The sequence below is a fragment of the Coregonus lavaretus genome (genome assembly GCF_964263955.1).
Source record: "Coregonus lavaretus genome assembly, chromosome: 32".
Lineage (NCBI taxonomy): Eukaryota > Metazoa > Chordata > Actinopteri > Salmoniformes > Salmonidae > Coregonus > Coregonus lavaretus.
Window position 1 is genome coordinate 19,821,438 of NC_140019.1, and position 22,435 is coordinate 19,843,872.

Sequence of the window (22,435 nt, forward strand, 5' to 3'; positions counted from 1 at the left end):
TACATTCTAAACTGGAGATCATGAATAGTAGATTTTGAGTCCAGTGTGTGTCAGCTAGGGTTGGGGCAAAAGTGTGTCAGGCTCATCAGTCAGGCCCCCGAAGACTGGAGCTGGCCATTCCTGTGATATATGATGCAAAAAGAATTACAAGAAAGGACAAGAAAACAGATGGAAGAAAGTAAATCATTATCATCATCATGATTAAGTGGAATGGGAAACATAGGAATTCAATGTTCTACAGGATTATACTCATACCTTACATTAGCACTTAATACTTTAATGCTTGCCAGTTATAATTCACGCACACGCACACAAAAAAACTAAGACAAAACACAGGGTCCGTTTCTAAATAACTATATTTACATAATACTCTTGTTTTACAGAGAAGCATATTAAAAGTATAAAATACTTACAAAAATCCACTGCAATATACATATAAAAATAAGATCCATCTTCAGAACAATAGGAAAAAGCATACATACAAAATAATATAGAAAAATGTACAAGGAGCCTGACACAAAAGAGGATGAACAAATTCAAATATTTACAAGAGTCTGGCTGTACTGTCGTTCAAGGGTATGGTAAAAAGATTGTCTGCAATGTGTCTGAAGGCAAAAGTAAAATGTGTCTTAATGCAATGATTTCCACTATCCATACATTATCTTATAGCTTGGTTATTGAAATGACAGTGGACTGAATGTTTAATAAAGACAGTGATTTTCGTGTGTAACCTGGTCAAACATGGTAAGGAACCTAAAGGGAGACCATTTTAGAAACCTGATACAAGCATAATTGAAAAGTGTAATTGCGTGATATTGGGACTAGGTCCCCTTTTGTCACCTGCCTCCATGGGGGGGTGGGGGGTGGGGGGGGGGGATCATTGCACAACTAACAAAGGAACAGTCTTGTCTCTTATAAAATATGGGTCCACACTTACCAACTAATGGGCACTGGCTAACCAAATGAATATGGCCGCCACAGTTGAGTCTCCTTAGCTCACCTTGTCGTTGGTTTGAGAGTAGCGGAGAGATGGCAGACGTCTATTTATGAGCAATAACTAGTGTATCACCACCAACTTTTTACATAGGGGGGGATGTGTTAATAGGTCACCTCTGCTACATACAGCATTCATTTGCATTTAAGGCCGCAACTTCTAACAAACAGAGGACGGGTAGGGGGGCAATGAAACCAAACTATGCACCTCTACTGTGGTGGTGCTTGTTTGGTAAGCGTAGGCAAAGTTTGTGTGTGTGTGTGTGTGTTTGTGTGTGCAGCGTTTGATTCACCCTTGATTCAGTGGTTTAGTACTGAGTCACAGGTTCAGTAGTAGTAATAGTAGTAAAGTTCTCTGTATACGTCTCCCAGTCTTGGGGAAATACTCCAATAGGAATCAACAGAGGGGTTTTGGTCCTGCACACCATCATTCCCATCCAATCATTCTCCTAAACTTATATACACAGTACACACAATACTGAGGATGACGGTCTCTTAGCAGTGTCAGAACAGTAACAGGATTCCATTAGTAACCCTCGCTGTTCCTGCATTTCAATGGCAATTGGTTTGGAACACATACACCAACATTCCCTCTCACCAACTCAACGGATGCATCTCACTTGCCTGAAGGCTTCCTCTCCCCATCTCCTCTCCCCATCTCCTCTCAGTCTTAATCTACTGATTTGAAAAGGCAAGGTGAACACAACATGGAAGATGAATGCCTAGCAGACACTTGCTCTCACCCATCCAGCTCTAACATTGGCGCAGATGGAAAAGAGGAATCCACTAGACTATTGAGACTCACCCGTTAATTAAAACTCATCAGTGGTGGCTAGCTAAGAGCTCATCCAGATCGTCCATCCACTCCTGCGTGCTCTGTCCTTTCAGCAGAGAGTCCACCAGGTCACTCTCCCCAGGGAAGCTGGGCAGACTGCTAGCCCCTGACCCAGTGTTGTAGCCAAACGGCAACTGCTGTTGTTGGTTAGCAGTTCTGTTGACCTGGTAGCCCTGCTGGCTGCACTGGAGCCCTTGGCTGACCGAATGCCCCCCCTGCGGCTGACCGAAGGCCCCCAGGTCCGGTAACACCCCCTGGCCTTGGGAACCCTGCTGCTGCTGTTGCTGATTGGGTAAGACTTGACCTGGGCCTAATGGCTGCCCAAGGGAAACTTGGGGGTTGGCTGCAGTCCTTTGCTGGGCCTGCTGCATCATCTGTTGCTGGGCGGGGTTCATGGCGCCCATGGGCCTGCTGTTGGCATTGGCGCCGAAGGGGGTGTTACCGACAGGCATTTTGTTTGGCATGTGGGTCTGCTGCTGCATGTGGAAGGTGTTGGGGTTGGCAAAGGCATTGGGCGGGAGACCTCCGTTGCTGGAGGGAGACTGTTGGGCACCCATAGCTTGCTGCATGCCCTGCTGCTGCCAGGCTTGGCTCTGGGTGCTCTGCATGGCGTTGGGCATAACACTGGGCATGTTGCCGCCAGGCATGGAGCTGGGTAGTCTGGCTAACTGCTGCTGCTGTTGTTGTTGTTGTTTTAGCAGGGCAGCGTTGGGCTGGTTTTTAAGGTGTTGCTGCTGGGATAGCATGTTCTGTCGGTAGGGGGCGCCCATATTGCCTACAGGCTGCCTCTGCATGGAACTTTGCTGGGAGGGGTGTGAGGGGTGCATGTTCATGTTGCTATAGAGTACCTGATGCTGTAAGGCAGAATCCATAACGCCCCCACAGGAGGAGAGGCTCATGTCTGTTTGGCTGGAGGCAGGGGGGGCGCCAGGGGTGGGGCCAACACCACCCTGTTGGCCCATGGTCATGCCCATCATGGCTTGTTGCGTCTGGGGGAACATTCGCTGAGCTCCGGGGGCAGGGCCTCCCAGCGAGCCCACGTTGCTCAATGGCTGTGACGAGCCTGCAGGAAGAAGCAACAGAAGAAGCGAGTCACAAAAACATGACAACTGAAAAGCTAACCTTTGAATTATAAAAACATGTGTAATCCTTATGCAATCTTAATCAATAAACACATTACAGGAGAAGACCAAGTCTCTCTCAATATACTTAAATGGCTTTCCATGTCTCCATATCTGTGTCATTATTCTTTCATGAAAGCAGATAGCAGAAAGGAATTGATATGGTCTAGCTACCACAATAATTTCATGCCATTATGAAGTAAAAAGGACAGAAACCATTGAGACAGCAGCCGTTCTCTCCAAAGACACAGAACAAAGAGCAAATGTATTCAGCAACGAGAGAACACAGACCTCATTTCTGGTTTACCATTCAAATGAATCATACGGTAAGCAACATTTGCATTGATGAAGGTAATATTAGTTTACTGCCAAACAAAGTTGTTCTGTGTGAGTCACATCATTCGAGCAAACCTTCTGGCCCACGACCAGACATTTTCAAAAAGGTGCATATTCAATAGCAATGGGAAATGCAAGCAGTGGTAGAGAGTTTAGCTGTGGTTCCAAAATCGCCCTCTTACCCCTAACCTATATAGACCTGGTTTTTACATAGGTCATGGTCGATTTGTTTCGGGCTGTGGCAAGCGACTGGGTTGTGCCTGTTTATTCAGCTGGGTTGAAGGAAACTTCCGAAACTTTTTGGGTCATCAAAAAACAAAATTTGCTGCCCTAGTGTAATGAATTAAAACAATATGGCTAAACATGGAGGAAACTACATCCTGCCAATTCAATGATCTGAAATCCATAAAGGGTAGTGAACGGCTGTACACTTCAGCCAGAACTCAGGTGGAGGATTGGATTAGAGCCCTACATACCCTTTTAAGACCATGGAGGAGTGTCTGGGGGGGGGGGGGGGGGGGTTATGCTACACTGGAGGTAACGTGGTGACATAGGGTCTTATTTACCTGTAAACTGGGTGACCTGCTGCTGCTGGAAGGGGTTGTTCTGTGCCCCAGGTTGCTGGTTCTGTTGGTCATGATACTGGGGAGGGGGACGGGTCAGGTGCCTCTGGAGCTGCTGCTCTTGCTGCTGACGCCGTTTCTCCTGAAACACAGAAAACATACATATTAGAGCATGCATGTGTCATACATGCATATACCGGTGACTGCTATTCCTCCCCATACATACTCTTGGACAAGGATCAGAGATGGAAAGCGCCTACTGTGAAACTGCCAGTCATATAACCACTTCTACATGCAGACAAATGGCTCCCCCTTGTGTATATGTTACTAATAGACAACATGTAGAACACTGCTGACCCAGCACTAGCAGGCCCAGTCGGGTAGAACAGACAGAGATCCTGTCTTTACATAGTAATAGGGCAAGTTGAAACCAATCATGTGAATGAGCCACGAAGCCTGTTCTCTTTGTATTTTGTGGTTATGATTGAGGGTGGGGTAAGCTGCTCCTAGACCCTGATCCAAGACCCAAATTCTACCTACAATACCGAAGAACCAGCAGTACATGACCCTTGACCCCGGGTATTGACCTGTTGGGCCATGATCAGCTGCTGCCTCTGGCCCAGTAGGAACTGTTTCTGCTGCTCCATCAGCTGCTGCTGCTTCAGCGCCGCCGCCACCTGCCCCGACAGGTAGGCTGCGTTGCCGTGGTTACCCGCCATTCCGTTGCCGGGCCCCCCCGGCTGGGTGGCCATGGCGTTGCCAGGTCCAGGGCCCTGCGGTGCGGCAGGGTACGAGTTCTGCTCCTGCAAAATTTAAATTGGGGAAAATTGTCTGGTTATTCCACTAATGTCAACCAGAGGGACAGGGAGTGAGACTGCGTTGAGTCTGAGGTAAGGCTTTAGGGCCTAGTCAAAAAAGTGGAGGGAATTTGTTCAGAAATAACATGGGGAAAATTGGTCCTTTGCTTTGGGTACCTACGGTTTGATGTAAAGCAAAGGAAAAAGCACTCAAATCAAAGCTCAAGCTTTACCTAAAAAACTAGAAAAGTTATGTCCCTAATCAACACAGCTTTAAATGAATAATGTGGTTGTACAACTTCAGTTTGAAAGTTCATCACTTTGTGAGAATCACAGCGCTAACCATCTCTCCATAGAAACATCTGGAAAGTTGGCCAGAGTTATCAGGGGCTAGCCTCAGGCCTCTAGCTCCGGCCGGGGGATATTTTGGGTCCGTCCACACACATCACGCCGCAGAACACAGTTGAGTCAGGGAGAGGGGGAGAGAGGGCATGAAGAGCAAGAAGGGAAGAGAGAGTCCCTTCTCGCGAGAGGAAAAAACCCAAGTGGGCTAAGAGAGAGTAAGGGGGGGGGGGCTACTCCTAAAATACACTGGTGTGGAGGACAGGCGAGGTAGAGAGGGATGCATGAAAGGCTGCTTTGTTGTGGCTGTCCCCTCCCTGGTTCCCCCCACCACCACCCAACCCCCCATGGGAGACTGCATGCCAGCTCCTTAGCAACCAGCTGCTTGACCCAGACACACACACTGTCCCCTCGAACCGTGGGGCCCATGCCAGACTTGTAGGAACAAAATATAAACTAAATGACAGTGTGTGGGTTGTGTTTGTTGACTAACATAAAAAGCCTGCTAGTCCTTAGATTCACCATCAACTATCAGCCTACATGCAGTATGCTTTAAAGGCCCAGTGCAGTCAAAAACGTGATTTTCCTGTGTCTTATATACATATCCACACTAGGAGGTTGGAATAATACTGTGAGCTGTTTGAAAAGACCACATTACATTTCAGCCTGTTTTGGTGGGATGGAGTTTTGGCCTGCCTGGTGACATCACCAGGCGGTAAATGTGTTAATAGACCAATAAGAAAGAGAGTTCCAAACTGCTACGCCAATAACAGCTAATTTTCAAATTTCCCCTCCCTACTACTCCCAGACAGTCCTAGAAGTCCTTGCTTGAGAAATGGCTCTTTGCTAAGAAGCTATTTTTGTTTCTTTTTGACCATTGTATTAACAGTAATGTACTTAATTGTTGCCCAGAAATGATATGTTAAAATTATATGTCAAAATGATACTCTGTCATACACCAGCGTCGTAGAACTGGGGGAGTATGTGTGTGTTTGTACACAACATGGCCTTGGAATGTTCTTTGTGCCCCAGTTGTAATGCTATTTGCTGATGTCAGTATAAAACATGCTTTGGGTCTTTCCCCTGTTGGAAATGTTGATAGCTCCTATTCTCCCAGTCAAGCAGTGTGAAATTATGTTAGGCTTGGGTGATGATCCTAACCAAGTCATGTAAGTGTAAGCCCTTCATATACACTTGTTGACCTCAAATTTTTAACGGTTATTCAGAATGCCAATATAGCCTAACACTGGTATTCCCAGGTGGTCTCCTGTCCCAGTACTAACCAGGCCTGACTCTGAACAGGTGGTCTCCTGTCCCAGTACTAACCAGGCCTGACTCTGAACAGGTGGTCTCCTGTCCCAGTACTAACCAGGCCTGACTCTGAACAGGTGGTCTCCTGTCCCAGTACTAACCAGGCCTGACTCTGAACAGGTGGTCTCCTGTCCCAGTACTAACCAGGCCTGACTCTGAACAGGTGGTCTCCTGTCCCAGTACTAACCAGGCCTGACTCTGAACAGGTGGTCTCCTGTCCAGGTACTAACCAGGCCTGACTCTGAACAGGCGTGTTCAGAGTGGTATTACACAAGCATATTTTTTTAGCCCTGTTTTCTTCCCAAATTTGGTCCCTTGGCTCATCTCTGCAACTCCTCAATGGGCTCGAGAGAGGCGAAGGTCGAGTCATGCGTCCTCCGAAACATGACCCACCTGGCCGACTACTTCTTATCACACTGCTTGCTTAGCCCAGATGTCAGCCGCACCAATGTGTCAGAGAAAACACAGCTCGACTGACGATCGGAGTCAGCTTGCAGGTGCCCGGCCCTGTCACAAGGAGTCACTAGAGCACGATGAGCCAAGGAAAGCACCACCGGCCAAACCCACCCCTTCACTGGACGGCCTATGGGGCTCCCGGACACGGCCTGTTGTGACATCGAACCTGTAGTGCTGCGCCACCCAGGACCCCGATCCTTGACTCTTATAACAAAGCCTTTTTAAGCCTACTTCATGATATCAAACCTGGTCACATAAAAGTAATGGTTACACAATGAGCAGTCTTGTGATAACATTCAGGATGAGCTGTAGTCTTACCTGGCCGTGGGGTAGCTGTGGTCTGAAGGGCAGGCCTTGTTTCTGTTTCAACTGCTGCTGCTGTCTGAGGAGCGATAGCAGCGCTGCCTTGTTCTGGCTCTGGGCACTGGGGGGGCCCTGCGGTGGCCCCTGGGCCGCAGCCTCATAGTGGGACAGGGGCTTGGTGTTGCTGTAGTTGAGCATGGCAGAGCCCAGGCCCCCGGGGCCTGCTGCTGCAGGGTGGCTGAGCGGGGCCCCTGTTCCTTGGGCAGGGTGGCCCAGCATGTTGGTGTGGGGGCCTCCGGGCTGCAGGTACCCGCCGGCCACGGCTTTGGGTGAGCCCTTGTTGGGCTGTCCGGGCATCATCAGCTGGGGCTTGGGGTTATTGGGGAAGTCATGGGGGTAGCGGGAGGGGCTGGTGGGCTTTTCCAGGCCGAAGGCGCCCCCTAGGGGGCTCTGAGATGGGGCCGACTGGGGTGGCCAAGATGGACGGCAGGGGTGGGACCCAGGGGGGTGGAATTTGGGGGCTTGCTGCTGTTGTTGCTGTTGTTTTTGGGCTTGCTGCTGTTTCTGAGCGTGTTGCTGCTGTTGGAGCTGGGACTGCATCTGCTGGGCTCTCTGCTGCTGGGCGGCTAGCTGCTGGAGCTGCTGGGCAGGGGACAGGTCTTTGGAGACAGGCCCCGGGGGAAGGCGGTGGTTCTGGGGAGGGAGCTGCCTAGATGGGGGAGGCTGCTGGCCGAGGGGCTGGGGCAGGGCCGGGGAGGAGGCGGTGGAGGTGGCCGCTGCCGGGGAGCTGGCGGAGTGCTGCATTGGTGGCCCCGACGACGTGGGCCTGACGTGGGGCGAGCCGGTGCGCGAGTCCGGGGAGAACTCTGTCTTGACGCTAGCCAGGTCCGGAAGCAGGAGGCCTCCCTGTAAGGTTCCCCCAGACTGTGCGCCCGTCCCAGGGGTGGGTCCGGCCAGATCAGGGAGGTCCTTGCGGTCCTCGAAGCCGTCGTTGAGGATGTCCTGGATGTCCTCATATGCCACCGAGCGGTTGAGCTCCTCCATGAGCTCCGTCCACTCCTGCTCGTTGAAGTTGAGGTCAGGGAAGAGGCTGTTGCTGGCTCCGCCCCCTGATGGCAGCATGCAGGGGAGGATGTCATCCATGGGCTCCTGCTTCATCTCTTTGAGCTGGAACTCCTGCTTCCCCGCGGTGGCGCCACCGGGCTCTCCACCATTGGGTATGAGAGAGTCAGCGCCAATGCCGTGCTTGGAGTCCAGGGGTGAGCAAGGGGGGATGCCGCCGTTGGACGTGCCGTTGTCTAGGCAGGCCTTCTTGGACGGGGGGTAGCTGTCGCTGAAGCCGTTGACCTGACCAGGGGAGCCAGCGCTCTCCAGCTTCCTCTTCACAGACTCCTGCAACTAGAGTAAATAACAAGTTAATAAATGCACAACGTCCCGTGTGGCTCAGTTGGTAGAGCATGGCGCTTGCGACGCCAGGGTTGTGGGTTCGATTCCCACGGGGGACTAGTACGAAAATGTATGCACTCACTACTGTAAGTCGCTCTGGATAAAAGCGTCTGCTAAATGACTGAAATGTAATCCTTAGTTCCTACATCCATTATTTGACTTATAAATTAATGATATACAGTACCAGTCAAAAGTTTGGACACACCAACTCATTCAATGGTTTTTCTTTATTTTCACTATTTTCTACATTGTAGAATAATAGTGAAGACATCAAAACTATGAAATAACACATATGGAATTATGTAGTAACCAAAATAAAAAAGTGTTAAATAAAATCAAAATACATGTTATATTTGAGATTCTTCAAAGTAGCCACCCTTTGCCTTAATAACAGCTTTGCACACTCTTGTAAATACTATAAATGTAAACAGACTGTATAGCCTCAAAACATGGTTCAAACTATCATTGTAAAATAATTTATTTTTGATCATTTACAGAATGGTAAAAAGTTCTCAGGTTAAATGTAAGACTAAAACCAGATGTAAATTATGTAGAAAGGATAATGGAGCTACAGTGGGGGGAAAAAAGTATTTAGTCAGCCACCAATTGTGCAAGTTCTCCCACTTAAAAAGATGAGAGAGGCCTGTAATTTTCATCATGGGTACACGTCAACTATGACAGACAAAATGAGGAAAAAAAATCCAGAAAATCACATTGTAGGATTTTTAATGAATTTATTTGCAAATTATGGTGGAAAATAAGTATTTGGTCAATAACACAAGTTTCTCAATACTTTGTTATATACCCTTTGTTGGCAATGACACAGGTCAAACGTTTTCTGTAAGTCTTCACAAGGTTGGTATTGGTGTATTGGCCCATTCCTCCATGCAGATCTCCTCTAGAGCAGTGATGTTTTGGGGCTGTCGCTGGGCAACACGGACTTTCAACTCCCTCCAAAGATTTTCTATGGGGTTGAGATCTGGAGACTGGCTAGGCCACTCCAGGACCTTGAAATGCTTCTTACGAAGCCACTCCTTCGTTGCCCGGGCGGTGTGTTTGGGATCATTGTCATGCTGAAAGACCCAGCCACGTTTCATCTTCAATGCCCTTGCTGATGGAAGGAGGTTTTCACTCAAAATCTCACAATACATGGCCCCATTCATTCTTTCCTTTACACGGATCAGTCGTCCTGGTCCCTTTGCGGAAAAACATCCCCAAAGCATGATGTTTCCACCCCCATGCTTCACAGTAGGTATGGTGTTCTTTGGATGCAACTCAGCATTCTTTGTCCTCCAAACACGACGAGTTGAGTTTTTACCAAAAAGTTATATTTTGGTTTCATCTGACCATATGACATTCTCCCAATCCTCTTCTGGATCATCCAAATGCACTCTAGCAAACTTCAGACGGGCCTGGACATGTACTGGCTTAAGCAGGGGGACACGTCTTGCACTGCAGGATTTGAGTCCCTGGCGGCGTAGTGTGTTACTGATGGTAGGCTTTGTTACTATGGTCCCAGCTCTCTGCAGGTCATTCACTAGGTCCCCCCGTGTGGTTCTGGGATTTTTGCTCACCGTTCTTGTGATCATTTTGACCCCACGGGGTGAGATCTTGCGTGGAGCCCCAGATCGAGGGAGATTATCAGTGGTCTTGTATGTCTTCCATTTCCTAATAATTGCTCCCACAGTTGATTTCTTCAAACCAAGCTGCTTACCTATTGCAGATTCAGTCTTCCCAGCCTGGTGCAGGTCTACAATTTTGTTTCTGGTGTCCTTTGATAGCTCTTTGGTCTTGGCCATAGTGGAGTTTGGAGTGTGACTGTTTGAGGTTGTGGACAGGTGTCTTTTATACTGATAACAAGTTCAAACAGGTGCCATTAATACAGGTAACGAGTGGAGGACAGAGGAGCCTCTTAAAAGAAGAAGTTACAGGTCTGTGAGAGCCAGAAATCTTGCTTGTTTGTAGGTGACCAAATACTTATTTTCCACCATAATTTGCAAATAAATTCATAAAAAATCCTACAATGTGATTTTCTGGATTTTTTTTATCCTAAAACTTTAGTCAATTTTGACACTGGAGTAAATGTTTGACTAATATCGATGCCACATTTAAAAAATGTATGCACGCATGACTGTAAGTCGCTTTGGATAAAAGCGTCTGCTAAATGGCATATTATTTATTTTATTACATAGGCCTAGGCCATTTTCAACTTCAGAGAAGTTGGTTTTTGCATTTAAAAAGGGATAGAGTCAGATGAACTCGTGGATATCATTTGTATTTATCTGCGTCCAGTATGAAGGAAGTTGGAGGTAGTTTTGCGAGCCAATGCTAACTAGCTTACCAAAAAGACTGGAAGTCTATGGGTACAGCTAGCATGAAGATATGCTTAATTTTCCTGTGAACATTACACTGTTTCACAAGGAAATAAAACCCCTTTCATCACTGTGTAGAGGCAAGTTACCCCTTTAAAATATTAAGAGCTTTGATCTCTATAGAAAGTAAAATTGTGACATTAAATAATTAAGCAGCTACTTATCCCCAGTGGTGAGAAACAGACCCGGAGTGGAGAGTATAACTGTCACTGGATGGTCACTGATGGTGTCAGACACAGAACCTTATGAGGGCAGTAATGCAACCTTATGACTTTGCTTAGGTTAGCTTCCTGTGACTGGACTGGCAGCTTGCCATAAGGTATACAAGCCGTCTGAATTGTCAAACACGGTCAAACTTCACATGGGTTTTTAGGAGAGCTTTACACAGCTCTTGGCCCGTATTCATCAAGCCAGAGTGCTGATCTAGGATCAGGATTGCCTTTTAGATCATCATTAATAAGATTACATGGATGGCGGGACCTGATCGTAGTTCAGCACTGGGTTGTAGCCTATTTCACAAAGCGGGATCAATACGTTTTAGTTTTTTTCCATGCTAGAGTCTAGGGCTGACCCCAATTAGTCGATTGGTCAATAGGCTGTTGGTCGATAAATAAATAAATATATTTGCGCCCATCTCAGTGAACTAATCCATTGCGAATGCCTAGACTAAAAGCCAATTTATGCTTGATCTGAAAATGGCTCCATATGGAGGGTGTGACGCAATTGCGGAGCCTCCAGCTGCATGCAGAGGCCAAATCGAACTCCGCATCGCGCCTCTCAAATTTTGTAACAATGTGGAGGTTTCTGTATAGCTCCGCATTGACATGACTGGTTGACGGTAGGTGGGGGCGGTACATCCTGTATAAACACAAACTCACTTCCTTGATAACTTCCTTCACAATAGCTCTGCACTTTTCCGCGAAGCAGTATGAATGCCCTGACTTCTGCAGAGGCCACGTAACCGTAAATGCTGCATGGCCAATGCAGACGTCTGATTGACTATGCAGCGCCCCGATGCACTGCTCTCTCCAGAATGCGCTCTCTCCCACCAATTTGTGCATTCATTGTTTCATAACTTCATTTTGTGAATTGTTTGTGTTTGATTGTTAGTGTATATCAATTCCCCATTACATATATCACCAGTAGTGCATTTACCGTTAATTCCTATAATTTCTCATCTACAATGTTTGTTTGGTTATGGTAATTTATGTTCATGCTTTCAATATATTATTATTCCAGTCTTTTACCGTTCTCATTGTCGGAGTGGACACTTTGTTTGCAGAGCTCACAACCTATTCTACACATATTGAGGATATGATAGTATTTCTGATTGGCTTAACGCACCACCACTAATGAGCTGTGGAGCTTCTCAAAGTAATTGTATCTTCACCTCAAACAGCAAGCAAACAAAGTCTGTTTTTACATCCCTTGAGAATGACAATAGTTCCTCAATGTACTTGAAAAGTATTTCCAGCTCTCTCCCTTTCGACAACCACTCAGCGTGAAAGGGAAAAATTTTGTGCTCTGATCCAGTTGAAACGTCATAAAATAGGCCTACCTGATTCAGTGCTTGACTTGGAATTAAATAGGTTCCGGTACTCATTGGGTGCTGGTACTGTTTATATTTAGGTGCAAGAGCTCCACAATCCTGTTTAGCTAATATTCCATAAGAGGAAAAGGAATTCAAGCAGTAGAACATTTGAGGTGCCGGTACTCAGCTCCGGTGAGCTCCTGCCCAAGTCAAGCACTGCTTCTTATCCCTTGCGCAAATAGCCTACAGCTGTGTCTGTCCAGAGCTCACTGGCGCAGGAAACTCTGAGCGCTAGCACAAGCTTAGGCTGGACCCAAGTTAATAGTTAATACAATGTTTCAAGTTCATTGCAGACAGACCATGCGTAGCCAATGTGATTTATATGATTTTTTTTTATTTTTTTTTTTATTTTTTTTAAATCAGAATATTTTCTACCTGCAGGCTGCAATGTTTTTATTTGGGCTATTTTTACATAGTTGGCAATGGCAATAGAAGTTAATTTTTAGGTTTGTATTATTATTTTCATTTAGATTTGGATAGAATTTTGAATTTTGATTAACCACATGACAATGATTGAGATATGAAGATGTTAATATAAATATGAAAACCATAACTGGCACGCAGATCGGTAGAAATTGTAAGATAAATTGCCATTCCACATGAGAAAGGTTGCAGACTCCTCGTGTAGCCTATTACCGGCAACTTCAGGAGAGTAATGGCAGAAACTGCGAAAGCCAGTAGGAGCAGGAGGAGAATGGTTGGGTCAGGTTAAGGTTTCTTCTTCTGGTTATCTAGATCTCTGGCTCCCTCTGTGACTTATTTCATCAAACAGTAAGCTTAAAGCGTCAGACAAGCTCAATGCGTATAGTTGACTTTATTAAAACACATAGGGTGTTCTTAGAATAAATAAATTCTTAGAATGTTTGGGAATTACTTATATTTTGTGAAAATTCTATAGCAATATAGAGTGGGAAAGCGGCTGTGCGTTTGGACAATTAATAGACTGCAGTAAAAAGCAAAGTGTCATTTCCATGCACTATCAGTGTAGTACATCTATACCATGAGGATCATCTAGGGATGGAAGGAAAGGGAGGAAAGGAGGAGTCTATCCCCAGGATTTGTGATACCGACGAGCATTGGTTCCCCAAGAACACCATGTCGCCCGAATCCCCCAGAATTAATTCATGCCAGAACAAAGATGTTTTAGCTCGGCAGCTCGTGTAAAGTCTCCGCAAACCGGGTAGCCCCCCCCCCCTCAAAAAAAAATATACAGAAAAATTATTTCACTGTATCACAACTCCAGTGGGTCAGAAGTTTACATACACTAAGTTGACTGTGCCTTTAAACAGCTTGGAAAATTCCAGAAAATGATGTCTTGGCTTTAAAAGCTTCTGATAGGCTAATTGACATCATTTGAGTCAATTGGAAGTGTACCTGTGGATGCATTTCAAGGCCTACCTTCAAACTCAGTGCCTCTTTGCTTGACATCATGGGAAAATCAAAAGAAATCAGCCAAGACCTCAGAAAATTTTTTGTAGACCTCCACAAGTCTGGTTCATCCTTGGGAGCAATTTCCAAATGCCTGAAGGTACCACATTAATCTGTACAAACAATAGTATGCAAGTATAAACACCATGGGACCACGCAGCCGTCATACCGCTCAGGAAGGAGACACGTTCTGTCTCCTAGAGATGAACGTACTGTGGTGCGAAAAGTGCAAATCAATTCCAGAACAACATCCAAAACCATCATAAAAAAGCCAGACTACGGTTTGCAACTGCACATGGGGACAAAGATCGTACTTTTTTGAGAAATGTCCTCTGGTCTAATGAAACAAAAATAGAACTGTTTGGCCATAATGACCATCGTTATGTTTGGAGGAAAAAGGGGGTGGCTTGCAAGCTGAAGAACACCATCCCAACCGTGAAGCACAGGGGTGGCAGCATCATGCTGTGTGGGTGCTTTGCTGCAGGAGGGACTGTTGCAATTCACAAAATAGATGGCATCATGAGGAAGGAAAATCATGTGGATATATTGAAGCAACATCTCAAGACATCAGTCAGGAAGTTAAAGCATGGTCGCAAATGGGTCTTCCAAATGGACAATGACCCCAAGCATACTTCCAAAGTTGTGTCAAAACGGCTTAAGGACAACAAAGTCAAGGTATTGGAGTGGCCATCACAAAGCCCTGACCTCAATCCTATTGAAAATATGAACTGAAAAGGCGTGTGCGATCAAGGAGGCCTACAAACCTGACTCCGTTACACCAGCTCTGTCAGGAGGAATGGGCCAAAATTCACCCAACTTATTGTGGGAAGCTTGTGGAAGACTACTCGAAACGTTTGACCCAAGTTAAACAATTTAAATGCTACCAAATACTAATTGAGTGTATGTAAACTTCTGACCCACTGGGAATGTGATGAAATAAATAAAACCTGAAATAAATAATTCTCTCTACTATTATTCTCACATTTCACATTCTTAAAATAAAGTGTTGATCCTAACTGACCTAAGACAGGGGATTTTTACTAGGATTAAATGTCAGGAATTGTGAAAAACTGAGTTTAAATGTATTTGGCTAAGGTGTATGTAAACTTCCGACTTCAACTGTACCTATTAGAGGCTAATAAAACCTCTGAGCCGAGTGGAGCCAGCCTGCACACATAAAGGCTGCGATCTAGATGAAAGATGAGATGTAAAAACATGTCTTGTCCAGGACCGGAGTCTACGCAGACCGGTGCACCATAGCCAATCAGAGCTACAGTAGGCCTTTATGCAAACAAGCCATTTACCACACAGGCCTGCCATCATCAATTGAACTGGACTGTGTGTTTATAGGCAGTTGCGACATTATATCATTATAATACACCTGAATGGATTTCTGCAAATACCACGGGAGTCGTCTAACATTTGGGAATTTTACAGTCCTATTGATCAAACAACTATGAAAAGGTAGGCTCTCGCTCTCTCAGTTATGCACATCAACAACAAGATCAATAACTAATGCTAGCCAGAGCAAGATGTGCTAAAATCTAACAACGGAACATTAGATAAATCCTCTCAAACCTTTTCAGCTAGTTGGCTGTCAAAATTGCACTGATAGACGATGGAGAATTGTAGCCTACTCATCCTTCTACAGCTTGCCTGGCCCAACCAAGCACCCAAGCTAACTGGCTACTTCCAGACACAAATGAGAACACCTCACTGACCATTTTACTCGCCCTAGCAGAGTTGGTTAGGCTGTTTACATGCTATCTAGAGCATTTGTGACTAACTTACTTTTTTTGCCTACGTTTACTGACACCGGTCATTTTCAGCGGGTGTTGCACATTCGTAACTTCATCAGTTATTCTGCGCACTGGCACACTCAGACGAGAGTGCTCTGAAATCGGAGTAGCTAGATAGCCAGAGTGAATTTGCGAACACAAGAGATATGCTAGCTCAGCTAGTAGAGCACGGCGCTTGTAACGCCAAGGTAGTGGGTTCGATCCCCGGGACCACCCATACACAAAAAATGTATGCACGCATGACTGTAAGTCGCTTTGGATAAAAGCGTCTGCTAAATGGCATATTATTATTATTATAAGTTATTGCTAGCTAAACAAATGACACCTGCATCTCTAGCTGTGTATAGCCACCGAAAAACGATGAGGGGAAAAAGTCAGTCACTCACTCGTCTAATGACATGACATCCTCCTAGCAGCTAGCTAGCTAACTAACGTTAGGCTCCGTGTTTTAACTTGCTACATAAATAGATACGGTAGCCTATTAGCCACATTATGAGTGACTAGTGATCATTGCCCTTGCTAGTCTGATTGTATTGACATTCCCAGCCTTAGTTACATTCGTCCGTTTTTGTCCAAAATATTGAGTCATTGAAACTGAAACCGTGCATCCCGAATGGAGGCAGCAAACAATGTACCAGGCCAGCTGTGATTTACAACCTGACAGCAATATTTTTTTGGACTACCAAGAAATGTATCAGTGAATTATATGAATCATGCGTTGAACTGCATCCATCTATTCTGCCAACAATGCTTTAATGTATGTCATGGATCGTTGAGTCAAATAGAACCTATTTTAAAACTTTTTTTTTTTTTTTTTGTGTGTGTCATTTAGCAGACGCTCTTATCCATAGCGACTTACAGTTAGTGAGTGCATACATTATTTTATTTTTCATACTGGCCCCCCGTGGGAATCGAACCAACAACCCTGGCTTGCAAACGCCATGCTCTACCAACAGAGCTACATCCCTGCTGGCCATTCCCTCCTCTACCCTGGACGACGCTGGGCCAATTGTGCGCCTCCCCACGGGTCTCCCGGTCACGGCCGGCTACGACAGAGCCTGGATTCAAACCAGGATCTCTAGTGGCACAGCTAGCACTGCGATGCAGTGCCTTAGACCACTTGGTGTTGTAGCATAAACTGGGAATTTCATATTTTGGACTGATTTGATTGTCTGTTTCATATCTGCAAAGTAGTTAAAACGCTGTCAGTTCCACTTTAACACAACAGTACCGTTGTCAACATAGGCAGCGCACCGCTCATTTGATCTGGTCTCTCACACTTTGTGCGCTGGCTGTGCCGAGCTGTTTGGCTTTAGAGAGAGAAGAGTGTGTGCACGGCTCATCTGATCTGGCCTCGTCTCTAACCCAATCATTCCCCCGGAGGAAAGAAAGTCTAGTCTAGTGACTCACTCCAGTGCTTTATGAACCTGAAAAACTGGTCTCTGACTTTCACTCTCCCCTCTCTGCCTCCCCCACCCCTCCTTCTGAGCAACCACCGCCGCTACCACTACTACCACAGACCCCATAGTCACATGAAACGAATTACCATGTGTATAGACGGAGGAAGCCCTACAACAAAAGAGCTAGTGCCTGGGCCGTGGAGGGGAGCATGCCGAATTCCAAACCTCGGGCCCAGCGCAAAGAGAGCGCCCGTTTTGCCTTTGAAGCCACCGGTGTGGCCACAATGGGCCTCCCTGGGATGTGCAGGAGTGGAACGGAGCGGCTGGCCGGTCTAACTATGGGCTGGGGGGACAGTTTATAGCACAAGCTTTAACCTCATACTGACTGGCCAGGCTGGAGATGAGCCTTGTTAAAATGGCACAGAGTGACAATGACAGACAGGCTAAGTAGCTTGCTAGCACAGTGCCACAGTCACTTAGTAAGTGACATTACTCCTAGGTTATAGGGTGCATCAACAATGGGAGAGAGAGTCAAGTTCTGCCCCGTGGCTTGATATACACACAGCTAGACCGTGGCATTGCATTGTGTGGATCAGGAAAGGGCACTGAGAGCAATGATGAGTCAGAGGCTCAGAGCATTAGGCTGGGGGTGGAGTTGGCTTTTCTAATACCCCTGAGTCATCATTCAGAGGCTAGTTATATTGTCCTAATGCAGCTGTTGCCCAAATGGTGGGAGGCAGTCAATTCCTACTGGGCCGTGACTGAAGCCTGGGATGTGGAAAAAATTGCTTTTATATTTCTCAGACTTAAAATTGGAATCCTTAATTGTGAAACTGCCACGTCCATTTGGTATATTATGACAAAGTTGTTACTGCAAACAACAAACACTGTTTTTCCCCCTCTGACATCATTGCATGTGCGATAGAACAGCAGAATATGTACAGCAATTTCTTTTGCCACACTGCTCAGCGCAACACGCCTCAGTTTTATCCACAAATCAAAAACAATACCAAAGGTGCTGGGGCGGACAGTGACGCTGTTTCTCCTAATGCAGATTCCATCGTTAAGAGGGGTCACAGAGGCTAAATGCTTCAGGTAGGGTCATGGCAAAAAACAAAACTGTCCAAATGGATACTGCCATGGTAGGTAGGTCAGCCTGCCAAGACAACCAAACTGCATGAAAAATGTATGCGCTCACTAACTGTAAGTCGCTCTGGATAAGAGCGTCTGCTAAATGACTAAAATGTAAAAATGTATTCCATCCTACTTTTCCTATCTCCACAACACATGTAAATACAAGACTGGAAGTAGTACAGCAAAAGGTCGCTAAGTTGTCAAGTGTAATTCAATTGTTCCTTTTCACTTTTCAGTTTCCCTCGAGTATAACATATGCCAGGGATATTTTCTACAGGGTCAGTAGAGGTAACTTGAGCAAACGGAAATTTCCCCCAACACCCGATAGGGCCTTAATCAACACTGAAAACAATGGAGGCAGCAGCTTTTTTTCCCACCATGGTTGATTATAAGTCCTTTGGACAACTGGATGATTGATGAAGAAAGAAACAAGCCTAGATATTAGCAGAGACTAGAATGTTCTTGGAGTGTGAGCACTCACTGAATACTTAGCTATTTATCTGAGTCACAAGAGAGAGAAGCCGAGTCTTTTAATATGCGACTTGGGTATCCCACTTTGGCTGTGCTATCAGCATTCTGATAATTTAGAGACCCGTGACAACTCTAGAAAATGGCTGTGACTATACATTAACTTCAGTGACAACAATACATGGACCACTCTAGTGGACACCTCACTGTGTGACACAGAACAACTTTAACAATGTGCCTTGTTGAAAAACCTAAGTCCTTTCCATATTCTGTTACATGTAAATTTATGTTTTAACTAATATAGTGGGGGAAATGAGTTTCACCACAGCAACAAAAATTGTGTTATTCGCTTAATGGATGCTGAGACCATTGAGCTCCAGCATGCTAAAGGCTGCCTAGTAAACACAGCAGGACAACAATGAGAACATGTGACAGCAGCCATCCAGCATGCGCCCAGGAGCACACATGATACTTGCTACAACTCTTCTATGACAACCACTGCACACGGAGCACACTACAAATGATAGCAAATGCTCTTTCCTTGACTTGCAATAATTGCACATGAAAAGTAATAATTTAACGCAGGAATGCGCAAATAAAATCACTGCCACGGAGCTGTTATCATATTTCTAGTGCATGTGCATCCACTCCCTGAAATGGTAACTTACCGCAATCAAAGTGCTGTTTCTGCTCTGCTCGGGCGTTCCACCATCCCCTGGGTCTGCGTTGTTGCCCCCGGTCCCTGACCCTCTCTGAACTGCTTGGTCGGATGTTGGCTGTGGCTGCCTGTGCTTACTCGACCGCTTGGCCTTGGTTTGCAGGCACCGTTGGTGCAGTGCAAAGGTCTGCTGCCGTTCCATCTCCAGCCGCTCCCTCGCTGTGTTGTCGTAGCGGTTCTCGCAGCTGGTGTGATGTCTCCTGAAGAGCTCGATTCGACGGCGAAGTCGCTCCATCACCGCACTGTGTCGCGGCACTACAAAATCGGCCATCATCAATAAAGAGTGTTTTAAACTCTGGACTCAGGTTTCGGCAGTCCGGATAAAATGCTGAATTTGCTCCTTTTCAGTGTGGGCGTCTACCCGCTACCCTTTTACAGAGAGTCAACGAACGTTACTGCTTCCATAGTCGACCTTTGTCTTACTAATAGACTTTAGTCACAACACTCGGAAATCGCACGTAAAAGACGATTGATAAAATCGTATTTAACTACCTAGCCAGCAAGGTAGATAGTGCACTGCATCATGAAAAATATTGCCACTAATAACTGTCTCTAGCTAACGTTAGCTAGCTAAAGGCCCCAGCATTGGCTAGTTAGTCAAATTCGCAAAAGCTCATTCACGCCGTGTCTATATGAATGAGCTAGTTTAAATTACAAACTCATGTATCTTTAATAAACTAACTCAATTAATTGTATCACAGATACGCACGTCAAATATAATGAGCTGAGAGAATAATGTAGCCAAGTTAGTGGAAAGCTAGCTGCTCACTAAAATGCTAGTATGGGACTCCATAACATTCCTCTGGTCAAACATCCAAAGTTTGAGCGAGAAAAGCCCGGCATAACTTTCACTTTAGCCGCTACAGTAGCTAGCGTAGTTATCTAACATTTAGCTAGCCATCGCTAAACGGGACCGTATTAGCTACAACAAACATTTCACCGTGTAAGATTGTTATAGTTTACATTACCAACAATTAAGATTTTAAAACATCTTACTGACTACTTACTTACCCAACTTTACGGAGCTGGTTAGTTACCTGTTAGCTACAACAAACACTCCAGTCTCATGGTGAAAGTCAGTTACCGTTAACTAGCTAACGTTAGCCATGAAGTTAGCTAAACCAAGTGACCCTCAGTTTCTTTCTACTAAGCAAGCTAACTACTGTAGCTACAGTAACGTACTCCGGCAATTAACTTCTGCTAGCTAGGCAGGATAAAACGTCAAGTTACCGATTACCACCGACCTACAAAACACTAAAAACGTTAGCTTAGTAATAACAAAAGTACGCGCAACTTGACTCGCTAGCCAAATGTTGCCTGTGTTCTGCCTGGCGAGCTGATCCTCGGTGTAGAACCAAATAATATGACTTGATAGCTAGCAGCCAACTGCAACAATATACGGATGTAACGGCGTTAGCTAGCTAGCTTGAAAACCAACTATAACAAAGCATGATACCCAGACTAATTTCTAAAAAAATCTCACAAGTACTCCATATAGCTAGAAACACACAACCCGACTATGATGCAGTTATGTCGAATGCAAAACAAAAACAAATTGCGACAATAATCAAACTCTGCCCCTCTTTGCTATTTCTATTGTTTTCCAATGGACAGTCAGATATTCGTCGCCATTTTGGAACAAGTTTTTTTCCTTTACTTTTTCTCTAACCTTATGCTTTGCCAGACGGTAGTGTCGCCAAAGATACTGTTTCGCTGTCCCCACCTCATTGTAAAGATTGACAGTGAAAACAAGCAATAAATAGAGAGACCATGGCATTTGCTTGAATTTGCAGTTAACATGTGCAACATTGTGTCCTTTGAAAACATATGAAAAGTATGGCACAGTCAGTCAGACTTCAAGTAAGCTCAACTAATGAAGACACTCCTTATTGGAAGAATGTGATGTGACTGATTAGTAGCTATATCAAATCCCTACACTGGTGTCAGAAGTTGGATGGCACCTGTGAGCCCATCAGAGAGGCATGTACCTGTCAGGGACTTCGTATAGAGAAGTGTGGGGAATTGCTCTCCGCAGGGCAAGTGGTACCTATGCACCAAGTCTGGAACCAACAGGACCCTGAACAGCTTCTACCCCCAAGCCATAAAACGGACCCCTTTTTGACACATCACATATGCTGCTGCTACTGTTTATTATCTATCCTGTTGCCTAGTCACTTTATTCCTAGTTATATGTACATATCTACCGCAATTACCTCGTACCCCTGCACATCGACTCGGCACTGGTACCCCGTGTATATAGATATCCAAGTTATTGTTACTCATTGTGTATTTATTATTACGTGTTATTACTTTTCTATTATTTCTCTCTGTTCTTTCACTCGGCATTGTTGAGAAGGGCCCTTAAGTATTTCACTTTTAGTCTTCACCTGTTGTTTACGAAGCATGTGATGAATACAATTTTATTTGAAAGGAGGCGATAATGTAGTGGCCCTTGTGGTAAGCATGAACTTTGCCTATGGGCTGGGAGACCAGGGGTGTATTCATTAGTCACAGACCATAGCAAAAACTTTTTGCAACGGAATCCGACTAATGAATACACCCCAGGGTTCGAAATCTCCAAACGGCATTGCACTGTCACCGTTTGCTACATTAGTGTCAGAAGTGGGATGGAATGAGGCCATCTGAAGCACAGGCAGACGTGCTTGGATCCTGAAAGAGGGTCAAGATATATATGTAAATGTTGTGGGCAATATTTGCTCCTGTGTTTTTGTTGATGGCAACTATGCACATCTGACAATAGGGATTTGGTTAGTTACTTTCTAAATGTAATCTGTTACAGTTACTAGTTACCTGTCCAAAATGTTTAATCAGTAATATAACTTTTGTATTACCCAATCTCAGTAATGTAATCAGTTTACTTTCAGTTACTTTTGGATTACTTTCCCCTTAAAAGGCATTAGAAGAAGACAAAAAGGATCCATCAAATGAATTTGATGTGTCATCATAGTGGTCTCTGATTTGTGATCACACTAGCTTAGGTGGAACAAACTTTAATTTGTGC

The 22,435-nt window shown here is 45.3% G+C and overlaps 1 protein-coding gene across 3 annotated transcripts; it reads right to left on the reverse strand.

Moving 5' to 3' along the window:
* Positions 1-338: 338 nt before the first annotated feature.
* On the reverse strand, positions 339-21,031 carry LOC311107868 (mastermind-like protein 1). Of its 3 annotated transcripts, none has more exons than XM_084150439.1 (5): positions 19,364-21,031; positions 7,073-8,449; positions 4,436-4,651; positions 3,852-3,990; positions 339-2,891 (listed from the first exon to the last, which is right to left on the reverse strand). In XM_084150439.1, the coding sequence occupies exons 1-5, from the start codon at positions 19,685-19,687 to the stop codon at positions 1,816-1,818; spliced, it is 3,132 nt and encodes a 1,043-aa protein (XP_084006565.1). In that variant the 5' UTR covers positions 19,688-21,031; the 3' UTR covers positions 339-1,815. The 3 variants fall into 3 exon arrangements, with proteins under 3 accessions (XP_084006565.1, XP_084006564.1, XP_084006566.1); XM_084150438.1 differs by having other exon boundaries at positions 7,073-8,455; XM_084150440.1 differs by lacking the exon at positions 4,436-4,651 and having other exon boundaries at positions 7,073-8,455.
* Between the last annotated feature and the right edge of the window lie 1,404 nt (positions 21,032-22,435).

Coding starts and splice junctions, on each gene's coding strand:
- LOC311107868 (XM_084150438.1), bottom strand. CDS start 19,687: ATGATGGCCGATTTTGTAGTGCCGCGACACAGTGCGGTGATGGAGCGA. Junction 3,991..4,435: donor AGCTGATCATGGCCCAACAG/GTCAATACCCGG, acceptor TCTGTGTTTCAG/GAGAAACGGCGTCAGCAGCA. Junction 2,892..3,851: donor GCAGGTCACCCAGTTTACAG/GTAAATAAGACC, acceptor TTCTTCCTGCAG/GCTCGTCACAGCCATTGAGC.